This window comes from Varroa jacobsoni, unplaced genomic scaffold, assembly GCF_002532875.2.
Source record: "Varroa jacobsoni isolate VJ856 unplaced genomic scaffold, vjacob_1.0 scaffold_345, whole genome shotgun sequence".
Classification (NCBI taxonomy): domain Eukaryota; kingdom Metazoa; phylum Arthropoda; class Arachnida; order Mesostigmata; family Varroidae; genus Varroa; species Varroa jacobsoni.
The window spans coordinates 123169-142291 of NW_019213247.1; the positions used below are offsets into that span (position 1 = coordinate 123169).

The 19123-nt window shown below is 40.0% G+C and overlaps 1 protein-coding gene across 8 annotated transcripts in view; it reads right to left on the reverse strand.

Annotated features, from left to right (window-relative positions):
* LOC111259559 (guanylate cyclase soluble subunit beta-1) overlaps positions 1-19123 on the reverse strand; it is a 72592-nt gene that overhangs the window by 17266 nt on the left and 36203 nt on the right. For 4 of the 8 annotated variants that reach the window (XR_002679702.2, XR_002679701.2, XM_022831681.2 and 1 more), the window contains exons 3-4: positions 4234-4307; positions 384-487 (exon numbers count right to left, since the gene is read on the reverse strand). Coding sequence is in view for 6 of the 8 variants with exons in the window: in XM_022831681.2 (XP_022687416.1) it covers positions 384-487; positions 4234-4307 (178 nt within the window). In the remaining 2 variants the exon portion in view is untranslated. Of the gene's footprint in view, positions 1-383; positions 488-4233; positions 4308-13483; positions 13724-15170; positions 15220-19123 lie in introns of all 8 variants that reach the window. The other 4 variants (XM_086967948.1, XM_022831679.2, XM_022831678.2 and 1 more) reach the window with 3 other exon arrangements.

Below are 19123 nucleotides of genomic sequence, written 5' to 3' on the forward strand. Positions count from 1 at the left end.
CTGTTTTCACGCTACTGAGTATTACGACCTCGTCTGCTGAGCGTTCCGTAGCTCACGGGGGTTATAAGCTAAATTTTTCATACGCAGCTAGTAATTGAAATAAAAAACGGTAATTGTTATCGTAATAAAAATGTACTTGTCGCCAAAGTACTGTAACCCTAAGCTGACTGAACCACTTTGACATTGCTGCATGTATTCTTACCATAGATACCTTGTTCTATAGCATTACTATGCTTGTAGTTGGGTAAAACTGGGCTATAAATTGCCAGTCTATTTTTTAGGATTGTCTTCTTTGGTCGCTGATCTGTTATTACAGGGAGTTTAAAGTGTCACCAATAAATGTTTCTGTACTACATTTCTACTTGACACTAGTCGACCTATACCGATTGTGTCGGCGGCAGATTGCACGAGTTTCAGAAGAAGATCGTCGGGATATTGCTTGTGTAGGAGGAAGGATCCACCATGCAGCTTTACGTGACTCTTCCGTCTGACAATGATTCACATACGACATACAAAAAAGGAAAAAAAATCTATAGGTTAGCTCACATTTGTTCTACATGCGCTTGTTTTATTTTACTTTTAGTCATACAACTATTTATATCCATTTATATTCGCCTAGTCTTCCCATTAATTACCGTACATACCTCGTGCATATTGAAGTTACTTGAAGAAAAACACGAGTTTTGTTTTTAAAGGTTACGTTCCAACATGTCCTGGTCCTTTCAAATATGTACGTTTTTTTTTTCTAGTTTGTACTACGCTTCGCAGTCGCGTTGCATCGCCGTTCGTGAAACAGCAATGGCAATAACACTCAACGCTGCATCTATCGTCACATGCTTAGCCACATTCGCTTTGAAGATGGCAGTCGTTCTTTGATCGCGGAGCCTGCTTCATGGCGTATGAGGCAGCTATCATTATGAAGATCTCTATGTTTCGAGTTTTACGTCCGGTATCTCCGTTAGGTATTCCATTAAACGGCTGGTTTTCACGACGTGTGTCTATGCCCGGGTTCGAACCCATACCGCTACGCGTTTTTAAAATTAGCAGCCAAATACATTACCCACAAAGCTATCACAAGGGATTATTATCTAGATCTGAATCCATTGATGTTGTCGAGACGAACATCTATTTGCTGAACCATCAAAATTCCGTTACTATCTCACATCTTTGGCCCGATATCCTCAAGAAATAAAGCCCTTTCCACGATTTCTTCCGGTCGAGAAAACTGCAGAAAAGCATCAGCTGTCTTCATGTCTTCCCGGCCACTATTTACTGGATGCATCGGTAATAGGCCTTTTTGACGGGCCCTTAGCGTTTGCCCCTTTTTGCTCGTGTTCTCTACCACTGCCTCATACAAAAAGAAACGAACTTTATTTTCTTTCTGCTTTCGCTTCTACGCGATTCGTATCCGTAAGAATCGCAAATGTCTCTGATAACGCTGGCAGAGAACCAGCATTCTCAATACAACAAAATCAGCATCCATAAGGCAATAGTGGGCACAGGGATGAGCAGGACGAGGCCATAATCTATTCTGTCGACGAGTTTCACAAACTCTTAAATCAAACGAGCAAATGTCGAAAGCCATTTTTTTTACATTAGCCAACCAGTTTGCGAAGCGACTATTATTTAGTCCAAGGAAAATAACTCAAATTCTACTTATAAACAATGGTTTTCTACACAGTATATCCAGAAGGGCTCATAAGAACTGTTCGTGCTAAGCCCGTTAACGGTGCTAAGGGTAACGAGGCCAAATTATTCCTTGCACCGTACCTTTGTAGGATATTTTTTGAAACAATATTTAGATTTTAAATTTACAGAATAGTATTGAAATTTAAACGACATAATGCAGCCGTCAATGCGAAGAGAGGAACACGCTGTTGATATTTATCACCGTCAAAGCGTCGTTCACTAAAAAATAGTTTGCAAGAATAAGTGTGTATAATTGATTCACGCTCGGGCTCAGGTATTTAGATCTAGTTCGATAGAACTTCACTGCGAATGGATGGATATTCATGAATTTTGCCGAATACAAGGGAAGTGTTATAGGACCACCTTGTATGAGTCTTATTGCTAGGACAAGCAAATAGGTTTACAAATCAAGGTGTTCAGATTTGCTGCTCTTTTCACATTAGCGATCTTCTGCGATACGTTCTGTGATGCACTTTATCATTCACGAACGGAACTACGTTGGTCTGTGACAGCTGCCGTCGTCGATAGAAGAACGGGGTAAGTTAAGTGAGGAGATTATTTTCGCAGAAAAACCTATTTACAGGCCATCACACAAAAGTGGTGAATCGATGCACGCCTCTCCCTTCGAACCCAGTCAACAAGCTGACAATCCTTTATATATATAGTGTTCCGCTTATCAAGCCAGGCAGCTGCCGATATATGCAAGGCGAACAGCTACTGCTTGTGCAGATAGAGAACAAACATGTGAACGGAGGAAAGACAATATGACTGCTCGGAAAATTTTCCGCGGATATACAAATGAGATTTTGTAATAATAGTTTAATAAAATGTGTGATAATAGCGCTATAAAGTTGTACTCAATCATATAACCCAAGTACACGTACTTGTAGAACTATAGGGATCTAAAAGAATAAGTTGCCGCAACTATCCCTAAACGTGTCTTTAGATCATCCCCTTGACGCTTATTTTCTGTTTGGTTACCAGTCAGTTACTCCGAGTTGAACCAAAGCTTTTAACGGTACTGAAAAATCTGTAGCGGGGTAAGTTGTTCAAGTATGCCCGAAGTATGTTTCTACGAACTTTACTGAAAAACTAAAATTTGTGCGCGCTATGCAGATTAGCCGAAAAACATCAGAGATTTGAAAAAGCTGTCTGACATGTTGTATTTATAAAGGTCTATTTAAGAAAATTGTAACTTTTTTTTTAAGTTGACGCTTTCCTATTCAAACTAAGTTTGGCTGCGTTGTCATAAAAACAATGTCAAGGGCAGCGCGACCAACAGATCATATCCCTATAACATTCTTAATTCTATTATGGAAAGCGCGTCGTGCTACTTTGAAACGTGCCTATTGTATATTTAACAAAAGATTAATATATGACTACATGACTATAATGTTCAGATTATATATTTTTATAATCAGGCTATATTTATCTGATTGTCAAGCGAAATGTGCTATGTATGTATATTACCCAGTGGTTGCTAGTGTTCATTTTTGCGTTTTTTACGTCCTTTTGCAGAAGGTCAGTATCTTTGCTTTGGCATCTAGTAACGGTAATCGTAGTACTGATCGCTGTAATGATATTGAACTTCCGACACACTGCAGATCGGAGAGGGATTGCTGTTGGAATGCGCGCGACTGGAGGCAGGCTAGATTTACGGACGAACCGCAATGAGGTTTAGAGCCGCTTTCTGCACAATTCAGAGATGAAAGACAAACTTCCATCCCCCCCACACCACCCCGCATCCGGTCCGAGTTCCGAGCCTTAAATTGTGAATTTCATTTGAATACAACAAACTATCTCATCCTATTGGATGGCATGCTATTTAGTCGTTGGTCATAAATTGTATTTTTATGGAGTAGAACTTTCCCGCTTGGCCGTGCTCTTCGGGGCGCCCGAATAGAGCATCTTCAACTAGAAGCTTGGGTTAACCTGGCGTTAACTTTTTGTTTAGGAAAAAGTTCGGCGAGAGAACTCTACGACGTCACGACAGTGGAATCGAAGTACACGAATAGTGTACAAAATCTACGTGCTTCAGGCCAACTCCCTTTCAACTGTATTGTAATCGGTCGTTTTGGACAGAGTAGAAGACTATGTTCCTAGTTCTGGCGAGAGAACGCTGCGCCAGGAAGAACAAGGGGAACGCAAGCCATACAAGTTGTTGTTTGAAACTGAATTATTCTGTTCGCTGGCCCATCGTACATTTACCACTCTAGACAAGTGTAAGATCCGCTCAAATTTGATACATTAATGGCTACATTGCGTTCTAATTTATCGAAAGTCAACTATGAAACTTACTGGTATTACTCAGACAAGAAATTTCATGATTTGTTGCCGTATCAAGATCTAAGGGAGGTGATGTATTTCCCTGTGAAAGGTTTCAAGGATCCGCCCCGAAGGGCAATTTTTCATTGCTCGTGGACAGTTCCGTTACGACCTTTAAAACGAACAATTGGTTCGGAGCAGAATACGTTTTTAGGCTTTATTTTAAATGTGGCTGTGTTATACGAATAAGGATAAACGCAAATTATCAAAAATACTTACAAAATTTTAATCCACGCATCGCGTCCATGTTTCTCAACGATAAACTCCTCAAGAGCTGAACAGAAGAATCCATACTGAAAGTTAACAATTAAAAGTTATATCATTTTTGCTTGCGAAGCCCAGTTCGTCAGCTACGGTCAGTACTAATATGGCGTATATTCCAATTTGTCTCCGCTTGAGAGCTAGTTTGGGCCATATACAACAGCTTTTATTCGACCTATTCGATCATAGACTGAAATGCGCCGTGACTACAAAGTTACTTGGTCGAATTTTATCTAAGAAAAACACTCTATTTGCTCGAACTTTAGCGCCACTTCCGCTCACGAACCAAATTCAAAAATGGCAAATTCAGGTTTTAACCTCGCAGATAGGCGGATACGAAATAAATGAAATAAACGTACCCGTAATTTACAAACATCTGGAGCTGCGGCGTGTTTATGGGTATTTAGGTCACAGCCATTGCTATGTGTACAGTTGATGCTTACGATAGCCCACACATTATAATTGTCTTGTTTCGTCTTTAGATAGCCCGTGAAGTTTCACCATTTTATTAAGATGATAATTAGCATGTTAAAAAATAGGACAGTTCCTTTTTCATTTTATACTGCAAATGGTGTTGGCTCAGATGTTTTCATTCGAAAAATCGGTGCACGAAGAAAATTATTTAATCAGATCGGTTCATCAGTGTATACTAATGATCTCAAAAGAGCTCTACTAATAAAGGTGTTTCGCAGACGCCGCATTCAATTGTCTGACACAGCCAGTGGTCTACATGCTCGCTTGGACTTTTGCATGGAGCATCGTACCGTGGCCAGCTTAAAGGTTTCATGATAATTGAACTATATTCATGCCTTCTTAGTGTTCATTATTGCAAAAAAAATTAGAGAAACGATACGTGCGTCAATAGAAACTAGCTTTCGTGAAACTCATAAGTATGTACATGCTGCTCGGCTTCAGAACAGCACGAGTGTAGAAGCCATTGATTCTGCATACCTGACGAGAAGTTACCCCACACCTGATATTTTCGCATGGTATAATATTCTAACACTGACGGCAATTCTAGCGCAAACATCTGATTTAGTTCACTCTTGACAGGTAAAGGTGTACGAAAGTGTTCCCTCGTTTGCTGTCTCTAATTATGGACGGTGTAAAAGTGATCTACGTTTGATATCCCTGCCTGCTGTGAGTAAATCGAGGTTCTTCAGCGGCCTTATTCTAGTTCATTAGAAACCTTTTTGCAAACCATTAAGGTAACGAGATGGCCTTGGCCAGGTCAGAATTATATCATTCGATGAATGCCGGTAAATAGCATCTGTGCAATGGTTCAATATGCAGATTTCAAGATTAACGATCTGGTCGCGTAATCTTTCTAACTGGCTAATTTTGTTATAATTAATCACGGACAAGGACGGCATCCAAACATAAGGTAGGTAATTAATACAAGCGACGATTATCTACGACATCAAGCTGTGTAGGCGGCCTGCCACGTCGAAGGGTCTCAGAAGAGTACGAGCAGTACCCTTTTGATATTTTGGATTGCATCGGCGAAAGACTCTATCAAAAATTTATTCTTCACAAGTCTTCGTCTTGTTTTGCCAGGTTCTGATATACAAGCGTAATATCTGAGTAGTGCGGAATTGTAGGCGCAAGACAGTATGTTCGACGTTCATGCCGTATCTTCTTCTCACTCTAGGAATTCCCTGTACGATTAGGTACTATATAAAACAGTTATGGCAAAACGTTCTGCTATTAGTTGGTCCGTTGGAACCACGACTTGCTAAGCGTAAGGCAGAAAAATATATTTAAAAAGGTCGGCTGCAAAAGCCCGCCCTTAGCTCGCTTGCTAGGCGGAAGTTTGCCCTTATTCTATGATATACCGTTCGTCAAACTGAGCGAAGACAATCTAATTCTCATCTTCTTCGGAGATACTCAGTTTTGTTCGGGTCAATCGGGATCCATCGGGTCGATAGTACTTTACCTGCGAAATCCTGAACCACCGATTGCGCATGTCCTGCCACGGCCTCCTGGCAGGCAAGGATAAAGTCGAGACAGTTGACTAGGTGCGGGTAGAAGAATACATTACATACATACGTGATGCAATTGATACAAGTTTTACAAGACTATTTAGGAGTGGTTACTTGTGTAATGTTTATGGCGTAAAATATTATGTTATCGAGACGATAGATGCATTATTTTTTAGTAAAAATAAAAATTGAAAACCTCTCATTGTAAATAAGATACGTATATGGATTTCGTAGTACTGTTTCGTTTTTTTTTTCATAAAATCGACGTTTTAACAGAGTTAGATGTATATTTCTAGCGAAACTAGATAGTTGTTTGAATATTGTAATACAATACTGTTGATATCTGGTTATGTCGCGTACCGCTTCATCATTGGTTTAAGCATCTACTAGCTGCAAGCGATGAAGTAGATTAATTTCAATCCATTTGGTAAATTTGACTAACGCCTAGCCGTTTACTATTTGATGCGTCTTTCCATTTGGGCCTTTGTTACACTGAATAGTCAGGATAGAAAATTATTGAATCTGGGCTTTCCTATTTCTTTTACAGACGATGAGATCTTGTGCCGATCACTACAACGATGCCAACGGCAGTTGGAGGCATAGTACGAGCAGCAGCAGCAGAAGTCAGTGATTCGTTTTTTTATATCTGCGTTTGTCGTTCCGCTATTGCCGAAGAAGCCTCAGGGTCATCTACCGTTGTGAGTAAGACAGTACAGAAACAAACCTGATAGAAGTAAGCTGGAAAATGTGCGCTAACAATAAGTAAATAAAACTTTATTTTGTCCGTGGAAGAAGGACAGAAAACGATTGCCTCACAGAACAGCAATTAAAACTCTTCGTAGGTGAAAATGCCTCATTCACACTTCACGCTAAGCCAAACATCTTCGCTTCAAGATTTTTTTTGTCGTTCTTCAACATCACTACCGAGCATTGTAGACACCACTGACTAATAAGTCGTACATTACTAAAAAAAGCACTATATATGTATGTAACTACTTGAGGGAAAACTAGCGAAGAATCTTGACTGCTCAAAAATCTTTGCGTTTTCTACCACATATTAGTTATCATACATATGCAGTAAAACAAATCAAGTCAATAGCGTGTACAGAACTGGCCTGATTATTTATTTGCGTGGTTGTAATCTCAATAACAGTAGCAATAGTGGAGCCTGTTTTACGTGCCAACATCAATGCGATAAAAGACATCTAATGCGCTACTTGTGATCCAAAACCTATAAATCTGTTTTTTCTCTCTAGATCATTTCGCTCCTCTGGTATAAAAAAGATTACGCTAGTCTACCTTTTAGTCCGTTAGCATAACATGCTAGAGTTCAATGAGTTTAGCAAAAACCTAGTAGTATATGCACGCGCCACCAGGAATCGTCTCGGCACCATTGGCTCTCGAGGAGTTTTTTCTTGACAATTAGAGGCCAAGATAATTTACCAGATCGATTTTGTGATAAACGATAAGATGAGGACAAAATGTTTAAGGTAATCTATTTATAAACATACTAGAGGATATGCTTGAACGCTAATGTAATTTTCTAAAAATGTTTACGCGCAGAGCGGCTAAGATGAACAATATCTACTTAAGCATCGTGTGCCATTAGGACTATTCTGAAATCCCAGTGGGGGCTTAGCAGAGTGCGCACCTTTGTCGGTATCGCGTAAGCTTATTATTACCGTTCAAAGAAGCTGGTAAATAACTATACATCAACCTTTCGTACCCGGCATGATTTTGAGAGGTAAACGTGAGGAAAAATCCGAGACTTGAGAACCGTCGACGATAATACATTGAATAGTAAACTACTTAGTAAAAAGCACAAACTTTTGCCGTCGTCATCGCCTCTTCTCATATGTTGAAACCGTGCTAGATAGCGAATCTTGTCACTGCCTTCAATAGAGACTCCTATCGTGGTTGTTAATGAACAAGCACAGGATGGAGAATTTAAATCTAACACTTTCTATGAGTTATGAGTATTTAAACAGAGACAGACATTTCAACGACGCTTTCCATGTACCAGAATCTAATTTCTGACAATCATATTTGTTCGATAGCATCATTATTCGCCACGACTACAGCTTCCGTTCGGGACCCAGTAAATTGTAAAATGCTTCTCCTTTAAGTCGTATAAAACTTCCATGTAGTAATTACGCGTCTAGCGATACTCATAAACGTAAACTCGTCTCGAAGCATCTTGATAATAGACCAAAAATTTCCTATACAAAAAGTTCGAAGCAAATCACGTTTTGGACTGATAACTGGCCAAAAGATCTGGCAAAACGGCCCGAAAATTTAAAAAGAGCCAAAAGTCCCAGCTGTTGAAATTTATATGAACGACCCAATTGAGAGTATCTTTTATAAAACATTTAGGTATATCGAAAAATGGCATTTTGAGCTCATAAAGTCTAAGTCCTATTGAGGATCAGTTTGACTCATGAAAGTCCTTCTCGGATTTTTTGGGAAGCCGCATGAAAACTGGCAATAACATAGACCATCTAAATCGGCCAAAATAAAGTTTTTAACCTTGATGAAATCTGTCTAGCTCAAGGAAATTGAATGGTGGTTGATTTTCGGTCAAGTTCTTGTTTTTTTCTACCCCAAGGATGGCGGGTGAACGCATGCCCGCTACAACGAACAGATCGCCAACTTTGCCCGAATTTGAATGGCCCACCCAGACGGCGCTAACGAAAAATAACACGCCAAGTACGGATCGCTTCAGAGCCTTGAAAAGCCAGATTTGTAATCCTTAACAGCTTCATATAACCATAGTTGTCATAAAACCATTGAATTTCTATAGAATAGAATATGTTTTTGCTGGACGAGACGTGAAGGTCGCAGTAGTTCAACTTGAAGAAACTATTACACTTATTATACTACTCTACATACCTAGCTTGGTAGTTCGAGAGTTTCTCTAACACGTACTACCACATTGCTTAACCAGAACCAGACCAACCCGTCAGCGAGACGGCGTTGCCTGCGTGTCAGACAAGATAACCGTGTGTTAAGCCTCTGTACTATGTCACACTAGCGATCCAGAAGTATTTACAAGGCACGCTAGCTAGTAACCCTGGTTTTGAGGTTTGTGAAGCTACGTAGAATAGCTGCGAAGATGATGGCTGCCGTCATTTCTATGCTGTTTGTGCACACTTAGTCAGCAGTAAAAGCGTACTTACAGTAGTTGAGACGAGTGAATCGTGACTCTTAATGTGCGCTCTTAATAATTGTATAAGCAAAGTATATGGATGAATTTTCCATTGTTTATAAGTGTAAACAGAAAATCGATTTAGTTTTCTAATTTCTAATAAGGTAAGTTGTTTTGCTTCAACTAAAGGTTAAGACAAGCAACGATCGATATAATTCGCAGTGATGCAATCTATACGCTTTCTTCCTGAAACTGTGACAATAATGCAATATTATACGCCATTATACCAGACAGCGACGGCTCGATGCCCATAGATACTTTATTTCTGACTTTGAACGCTTACTTAAAACTATGTCAACGTGTTCTTTCACATAATCCAAGCCAGAGACCGGCAAGCTTGGCCAAAAATCCGGCTTCTTACTAAACGAGCTTCGGAACAGACGAAGCAAATGGGGCTTTTTCGTCAGAGTATCCTTACTGTTAGATTCAGAACAATGTCTGGTATTGTTGGTGCGCAAAAACAGGTTGGAAAATAAGAGAGTGGCGACCTTGCCGGTCGACTTTTTCGTTGTCTTTCATTTTTGTTCCCTTTACCGTTTTCGTTTCTTCCCTGGAGTAACAGAAGCGGCAACGGCTATGAAAGGATCAAACAGAACAGACTTATAGGGAAAGCATGCGAACTATAGACAACGATAACTGCGATACCGAGCACTGACTCTGTTTGCACAGCACTTCTTATATACGCGGTATACGATGGGCTGAAATCTCTATCGAAAATAACAAAGTCACCGTTGTAAGGACAACTAGGCGGAGGACAATCGCCAAAGTCATCGAAACGCGTGTGACGCTACAACGGCGTCAAAGAAATATACGAACATTAAATGACAGAGCAACAAAGGAAGGAGAGGAAACTTGAGTTATTTATAGACAATGATTAGCTGAGATCAATGCATAATAGTTAACAACAGGGAGAAGACAGCAAATAAGGACAAGTATATATACATGTATATATCCTCGACGCGGTCACAAAAACAACCAAGTCCCGCTAAAGGCACATATTGCTTCTACGACCAACGTTAAGAACATAAGAGGAACTTAATGTTATGCACAAGATAGGATTTTCCAGTTTAAAAAAAAGGCTAACTTAAAATTAGGCAACTGAGGCGGAGTAAAAAATAAATAGATTAAAAATAGGTCCCGATGGCCCCTATTTAATTATGATAACTACTCTGCAACGATGATCTCATTGCATATTTCAATCACAGTTCGTTTGTAGTGTACAGCTTTTGGCGACACGGTTTGCCTATGTGCGCCTTATTCTTACTAACAATTGATATTTGAAATTGAAAAAGAGAACGGCTGAAATACGTGAGATGAATATAATTATCCTTGATATGCACCAATGCCTGGGTCGTTCCCCTTCTTTAGCTTATGGCCATGTAAAGATTAGTTTATCGAATAACCCTCGGACCTTATTTCTTTCGAACACAACTGTGTTTCAATCAACGCTGCCTATATCCGAGTGCTAATCACGTAGGACTTAAGTGATCTGCTTTTGCATTAAGGAGAAAATTAATCTCAACATGCCGTACTAGCATCTCGGCAAAAACAGTAATCGAGACGTTCAGAGCTCACAATCGATCGTGAGCCACTAGAATTCAATTTCGTCCAATTCTAAGAGAAATATCAGTCCTACCCTAAAAATGACGTTCGTAATTAAAAGAGATCTCAATCGAGTTCTCCTTTTATATACGATATACTGCTACTTGTAGGTCAGGGCCGTTGAGTGTTGAAAACAAAATTCTAAATGAAAAAGGCAAGTGAATCGTAGTGGAATATGCTCCCTCTACCGGGTAATGGCATTAATACCCGCAGCAGTATGTGTCATAATCCGTTTATTCATCCAAATCCGTTCATTCAAAATAGGTACTCATTTTTCATCACAAACAGATTTCTGCAAAAGTTTTCCCCTTCAAAAAGTAAATATTTCCTCTTAGTTCGCGTCATTTGATTCTAAACAAAGTCAGAGTTTTGCTCTATCTACTAGACTAATAAAACAGATTTGATACAGAATAATTGTTCTATACATAATGAAAAAAAACCCACATACAAGAAAGGAAAAGAAATATCGCAAGAAAAACCAGCATTGAGCTTATTACGAAGCGGCTTCATACGCGTACAGCTCGTGAATTCGTTTATTTAAGCCTCGTTTAGAACCTAGCACATACCTCACAGAGAGACCCCACTGATGCATACTTTGAAGAGAACTTATGTTGCCTGAAATCTGTGCCTGTCTGATTACGTCATTCGTGGTGGTAAATCGTATTGTTGGCATAGTTAAATTGCGCAATAGCCTATTCTCGTTGCTGGTCCTAAGTAGTGTGAATTAGCTCATCGCCGGATTTGAGACCAATGGCAATCAAGCTTGTACGGGTATGCTCTAATCGTAAAGGCATTTGTTTTAGTACCACATATTTAGGCGGCCCGCTCAATGAGAAAATCTTATTTTAAGCACATCTATGCAGGCAGTTGAGGTGATCTAGAAGTGTTGAGACATGCCTACAAATAGGCTTGCCTTTATAGAATGAAAAATACGCTGTACACTTGCACATGTGAGAGAATGCCGATCGACGCAACGTTTAAATAATTATGATTTCTACAGACTTAATTGCGCAAACAGGTAAAAAGTGATACTGTAACCATGGACGCGGCAACGTCTGCTACACGCGTTGAACGCGACCTACCTGCCATCGCTCTATCATCGTCCTTTTCGAATATTCCATTCGAATGCGATCGAATTGGTCAAAGGCAGAGACAGCGGACCTTGCGTCATGTCGGAATTCAACGACTCGAGTTTTTCCTCTTTCGGGACGACAGTGATAAGGCCTTGTTGCTCTTTATGGCATTGCTATAACCCTTTATATAAAGATACAAAACTCAGCGACGCTAGAGTTTGTAACGCAAGAGATTAAATATCAGATTTACGAAGAGCAGGGTGAGACGCACCTAAGTACCGAAGCTCTTGTTAAAGAGACAAATGCAAACATCAGCCGGGGGCGCTGAAATAAAAACCCCGCGTCAACCCGCGCGTCTGACGTCAAACTGGATGAACACCAGGTAACGCCACCGAACAGACCCGCTCTATTACCGCGGGTGGGAAAAAACGACTGAAAGTTGCTTTAGGCGAACGTAGTTGCAGATCTCTCAGCAGGCGTCGAAGAAAATGCTTGGATACTATTTGATGCGCGAATCAGGTCAACGACTCTCGTGACTGTTGCAAATCACCAGAACGAGCGAAAGAAGAAAAATAGTACCGCGCCTGATTTCTGATTCCTATTCCGATATATTGCTTGGCAGAACAATGAATCAATCGTGTCACCTGGCATACGCACAGGTCGCTATGGTGACTTACTATGTGATTTCTGCTTGTCTCTAAGCGATGGACCGATAGTGTATCAGTAAAATAAAGATTTAAAGATGATAACCCTAGATATAGAGATAAGATGAAGAGGATGAACTCAAAGATACATTTTGTGTTATTACCGCCTGTATAAGATTAACCTACTGTGATTATTATTATAGTTCTTTCTAAGTTTTTGATTATTCGCCTTCAGTTAATAGTCATAAAAGATTTGCAATGAGATCGATATAGATAACTAAGACTTTCTTAATTTAGATTAACTTTAAAATCAGGACATCATACTAAGCCTATTTGCATTTTCAATGAAACTAACAATTATCTATGCTGCTCGTTTCGTTCAAACCAGCGCTTATGATGCTGACAGGAAAAAGGGTTGTCCAGCTAATTGTTCTGTTGCCATATTGAAGGGGAAACTAATGAGGAAGCTGAGCAGGTGCGTTTATCTCCCCTCGTTAACCTTAGTTCTTGTACCCTTGAGCCAAGTCCCGCCTTTCCTTAACCGTAAAATGTATGCGCCATCGTTAAACGGCCAATGATACCCGATCGCCAAACACGAGACAAACCGTTTCCACATACTTTGCTTTTCAACGTGAGCCCATCTGCAACTTGGGCGTCCTTCGATCACATCACCAGACGCTTTCCTAGCGAAATAGAACTTACCCGCACAGAGCCGACTCCTCTTCGATCCCCTCTCTCCGTACACGCCACATGTTTTGTAGGTCGAGAAACAACTGGTAGCTAGCTAGCTTGGTTTGCTCTCGTTTTAGCCGTACCCATGTGGAGGACGGGTAAGACGCGCACCTCAAACTCTCCTCTACCTGAAGCTCTATCACCACGACGAGTTAGACTTCCAGCTTTATTGACCAGCGTCAGCAAATCATTTCCTGATCACGAAGAATGCTGAAAAGGGAGTCAGGGTTGGTAGATTACCGCTTGTTGGCCTTTACTTGGCGAGGCATAAGTCAAGAAACAAGGATTCGAAGCCACAACGGCAATATATCATGATAATAGCCAGGCTCGCCGAAAGAGGATGAAATGGCCCTTGACAGGCATGAGAATGCTCGTTGCCTCTCACTACATTATGATGTCTAGTAAATAAAAATTGGCTGGCGGACTTGCCGCTAGCATGAGACGATTCGTGCACGCCGGCGATATTTTATCTATTTTTATCTTCGACTAATATCTAATCGATATAATAAGGCCTGTACAATGAACGAAGGATCGGGCAAAGCCAACAGAGATCTGCGGCTGTGTCCGTGTGCAATTGAAGGGTAAGTATTGCTAACATGATCGGTAGGACGAAAGAAAGACGCGTCTGATAGTGTGTAGAAACTGGCATGTTTGCTGCCGCCATTGTCTTGGTAACGTTCGAGCAACAAAACCGAACAATAGATATTTTATACCTGATACTGTCTCAGCCTACCGTTACAGACGTAATTAGAGTCAGGCTACAAGGCAAACTACAGGGTGTCGACGCTACGCACAACGTGAGCCGAAGATCTCCCTAAACGACCACAAACACTCCACCATTGTTATTGTAGTACGATGTGGATATTGGGAGACATGCACTAATTGTACTTGATACGAATACACATTAGAGTAACTAGGGAAGTAAGTTGATCCGCATGTCAGTCCGTAAGTAACAAACAAGTGAACTGTGACTGCCTTATCTTGGTTGATCTGGGGCCTTGAAAAGTTGCAGCTGGTAATCGTCCTATGCCATCCGCTATTCCTTAAATGCGCAAGTTACATACATCTGATACCGAATATCGGGCGTTTAACAAGCCGAACACAGCCCAGACATTAGTAGGCACATAAACGAGCAATTTCCGTATGAATCCACATCGCTTCCATTCTGAAAGGCTCGCATTGACGGGTCGCGAGTTTGTACTCTACAGCGAAGGTGCCTGTGCTGTAGGTCTGTAGACATAGTTATCATCGTATAATATATATAAAAGAAAACGGAACCAGCCCAATTCGATGATCGCACCTTCCACATACAATTACCTGTATATGTGCGTGTGAATCTGCGTATGTTTTGCATACATGCTATCCACATTTAAGATTTGAATTTATCTCGTATATCTGATGAACAAGCGGACTAATCAGATGCCTATCTGATCAATATCACGTTAGTTGGCCATAACTACGTAGTGGATCCTATTGTATACACTGAGATTATATACACTAAATATTACATACAAAATCATCTTTTTGGCTTGCACCATATTTTCTGACACTGGACCAATCGTATTAATATTATTATATTATACTATGTTTACTATCTGTCTAGAATTTAACATTTAAGTCTCTTCACGTAAATATGGTAATGTGCCTTCATTCTTACCATGGTCTAGCTACGGTCGTGAAGCCCTTATCATGGCGGGTTACGTTACCTGTGAATGACAGTAACAAAAAAATATCATATGAATTTCAGACGATAACAGGATACTGTATTTCAATGGCAAACAATTCCAGATGCGCCCAACGAACGATACGAGATGCGGCCCCCCAATGCTCCATATATTCCTGATTTATAGACGGGTATATACATCGTTGCGCATTTGGACTACAATAAATGTATAGACTACTTTGTGCATAATTCACTTGATCTTTAGTGCGGGTGATCGGGGAAGAGCTGTTCTAAGTCAAATCAATGCCACATATGTACATATATATTCTGCTATTATAAATATACTAGAAATGCATGTTTTGTCTGTACTTGGAGCCCAAGTGAGATCGACTGTAGACGGACTGCTTACAGCATGCCCAAGGTGTGGCATTTACTCTATATGATACAATTTGTACGGTAACATCGAAAGCATAATACAATGAAAATTAACAAAAAAAAAGAAGAAGAAAAAAAAATGCAAACTTTATAAGAGACCTGTTCGGTTCACTAAATAAACTACAATAATACATTTGTGTATCTGACGATCTTTCTGTCGAGTATTTGGTGGTGTTTACTTCTAAAATTTCGAATGAATAAGAAACCTCTATTAAAAATTTTTCATGGCTCGTTGAAAATATCTCGGTATAAGAAAATATATAAAAAACAAAATATATACGGCGGAGCAGCTTTGGGCTAACTTTTAAGCTCGAATAGGGAACACCGTTTTATCTACATAATACTAATATGTACCGGCAGCGAAAATATGACTTCAAGCAACTGGACGCCAATCGCTCAAGATGCCTTTAGGAGATTATTATGTGTAAGGGTAAAAAAGATAAAACGAAATTTGCGATATAGGGGCTTCTACTGCCATAGTATCGCAGAAATTTACTTCCCTTAATTTATTCAGTCTGAAAGCTAACTTAGCTAACGGCTAAATAACACATGTGTATCAAGATGTTCTAACAGAAACTTTTGCGAAAGCCACTGCTGTGCATAACATTACGTCTAATCTTGTTTATTTATTATGAAAGAAACCAAGTACCCCCCTTTGATTTACGTTAGCATTCCGCATAATGGTATGCCTGTCGATTTTGATTACCTCAAGAGTTGCATACATTACAGCGTTTTCTTAACGACCAGAGCAGGCTGAATTTACTGGCGGTATAAAATGACTACCATGCAAAAACAGGTCATCCTGTCCTTTTTGGGCACGAAATAAGAGCTAGATTATCGTGGTAACATTACTAGAAAATCCTCTGCGTACTATGCACTTGATTGTAACGCAGATGTCCTAGCAAGGGCCATTGATGGTTAGTTACAGCCGCATTTTGTCCATTAAACCAAGCGAATGCTCCTCTTTGTATCACCCGGTTGATTCAAAGATCTAACCTTCTTTACCTAGGCCCAGTTAGAAGCAATGCAGCTAATACGACGGACGATGATTTGCTGATAATAACCATCGATTCAATAAATCTGTATTCTAAAACCACCTTTACGCCTCTCTGCATTATGTATTCCTGTTGGAAGTGTCAAACTTGGGTTTATATTTTTTTTTCCCTAAACTCATTCTCGTTAAACCTTTCCACGATTCTTGTGAGGCCGAGGGCGACATCGCAATCGCTAGTACTGCGTTATATCTATGTGCCCTCAAGTATATACACGAGGCTTCGACCTGTTCGGCACATCTGGGTGCCAAATACCGCTGCTTCCCTCATTTCATTGTGGAGGTGACAGCAAATGCTCAGGGCTTGGCAGTACGTGACCTCATTTTATGCTCTGATCATTAATGCAGCCAATTATCCGGCTTATTCAATAGGTTGCGCAATTAAAAATAAATGAATTGCTTGATGATTTACGCCTAAACCAAACTGTGACCCCCTCAAAACCCACCGTATTTTAGCATACATCACGGTAGGGTTATAAAATATCCATATGCTGACACACACAACCGGCACTGTGATTATCTTTTTGAAGTACAGATTTCTTCTTTTCTATATTGTATATTATATCTTTCTGCTCGCGGATACCTATTATAGGATAGTCGCATTATAACAGCCGAACGCGTTCTGTTGTTTTAAGCGAGCCTTGTGAGCTAACAAGGCCGTTTTCGATATCGGCAAATGCAGTTATCTATAACTTTTCCTCTTGATTAAATTCAATATTTCTAACCGTAGAAGATTGTGTGATTTATTTTTATACTTTTGCGCGAGTCCTTTGTGACTCCGCCGAAGGTGGCTTGGGAAACCTTAAATTCAAGATCGATAGTTTTTGAGCTTTCTTCAGTTCATTGTGCAATTCACTAATGCAAAGGTTGCGTTAATTGTCACCGACAGATTCTGTATAGATCGCAAAACAATGTTTTTAGGTAATATAAACTTCTCTTCCGACGTCTGGTTCATAGGAAGGTTCCACAGTTGTTTGTAAGGTTTTATTTATGCTCTAGAAGTCCCCCTACAGAGTTTATCAGTGAAATTGTATAAAAAAAAAGATAAATTAAAACCCAATTGGCATTAACGTAAGCTAATAAAAAGGGTTGCAAAGGTCCTGGGCTTTCGGCTTCTTCTAAAGCGACTGTAAGCTCTCGACACTAAACCTTGTTCAAAGACTTACTGTTGGTAACGAGGCGAGGAACAGTCGTAATATATTAGCATGATTAATCCATATATATGATGAAATAGCGCTTAGAGAAACAATAATATGTATAAATACATATGTATACGCTGTATCGTCACTGACAATTATAGCAAAGAGAAATGGCCTATTTTTACAACAGCTTATGACTATTCTACTATCCTTAACAGCACAGAACTTTAATACATGATTATTGAATACAGGTAGTCGAATTGTTTGTGAGCTCGGCAACGACGAACGGATAGGCCACTTATGCCCTGTAAATTGTGTTGGCATATGAAATGAAAAAATAAGTTACCGCCTACGCTATTCTTTATTGCTTCTCAGTCGGCGGTAACCCGAAGAATCTTTACTAGGTCTAGCGAGGTATTGAAGTTGTAATGCCTCTATAATAACTGGAGTGTTAAGAAAATCTGCTTGGTAGAACGTGGACCATGCAAGCTTATAGCAGAATAGGTCGAGGTTGTCGACCTTTTTTGGCATTTCTAGGTTTAACGACCCTTCCGAATTTTACAAGTTAATTATATGGAATATTATATTTCATTTTGCCATTATTTGATGTTGATTAACTAGGACACCATTTATTAGTTGGCTAAGAACTTGATAGCAATCAAACAGTTAGAATTGGTTTGCACTAGTTCTTACTGATGGTGCATGACGCAACAGCGCTGTCTTGGGCGGGGGGAGTAGGGAGGGAACCTGGCGTCCATTTGTATAGTAGGCATAGGTGACTGTCAACGCTAACCTCAAAGCTTTTCAGCTTGGCCAGTCATAGCATTTGTCTTATTTAAACTTTGGTTGCTGACATTAAATCCTTTGATTAAAAGCAGCCATTTAAAGCCTAGACCAGCAAAGCCACCAATTATCTTATTATTATTATGGGTTAATCTCCAAGCTTTCTCTCTGTATGATGTTTTATTTAGTCGCGATTAGCAGTGAACGCTAGAAAGATTGGCCTATTTTTATTTCGAATTGTCAATCTTTGCGGCAGATCTTGTCGACCTATTGATTAACGGCACCAGGCCAAGCTGTAAACAAGCTGAATAGGTCGGCTTCAAATGGTATCCAAATAGAATATCGCATAGCAACGTACTATGAAAAGCCGCAAGCAAAGCACGGCAGATCCCATGGCTTGAGCCTTCAAGTCAAACATGCCACTAGCAAACAATTTGACCGTTTACGTACTTCACTGACAAGTCCAGACGGACATATGAGCGCTATTATGCGTCCATGAAATTTTACGAGACACCGTTATGTTTAGACAATAACTTCTT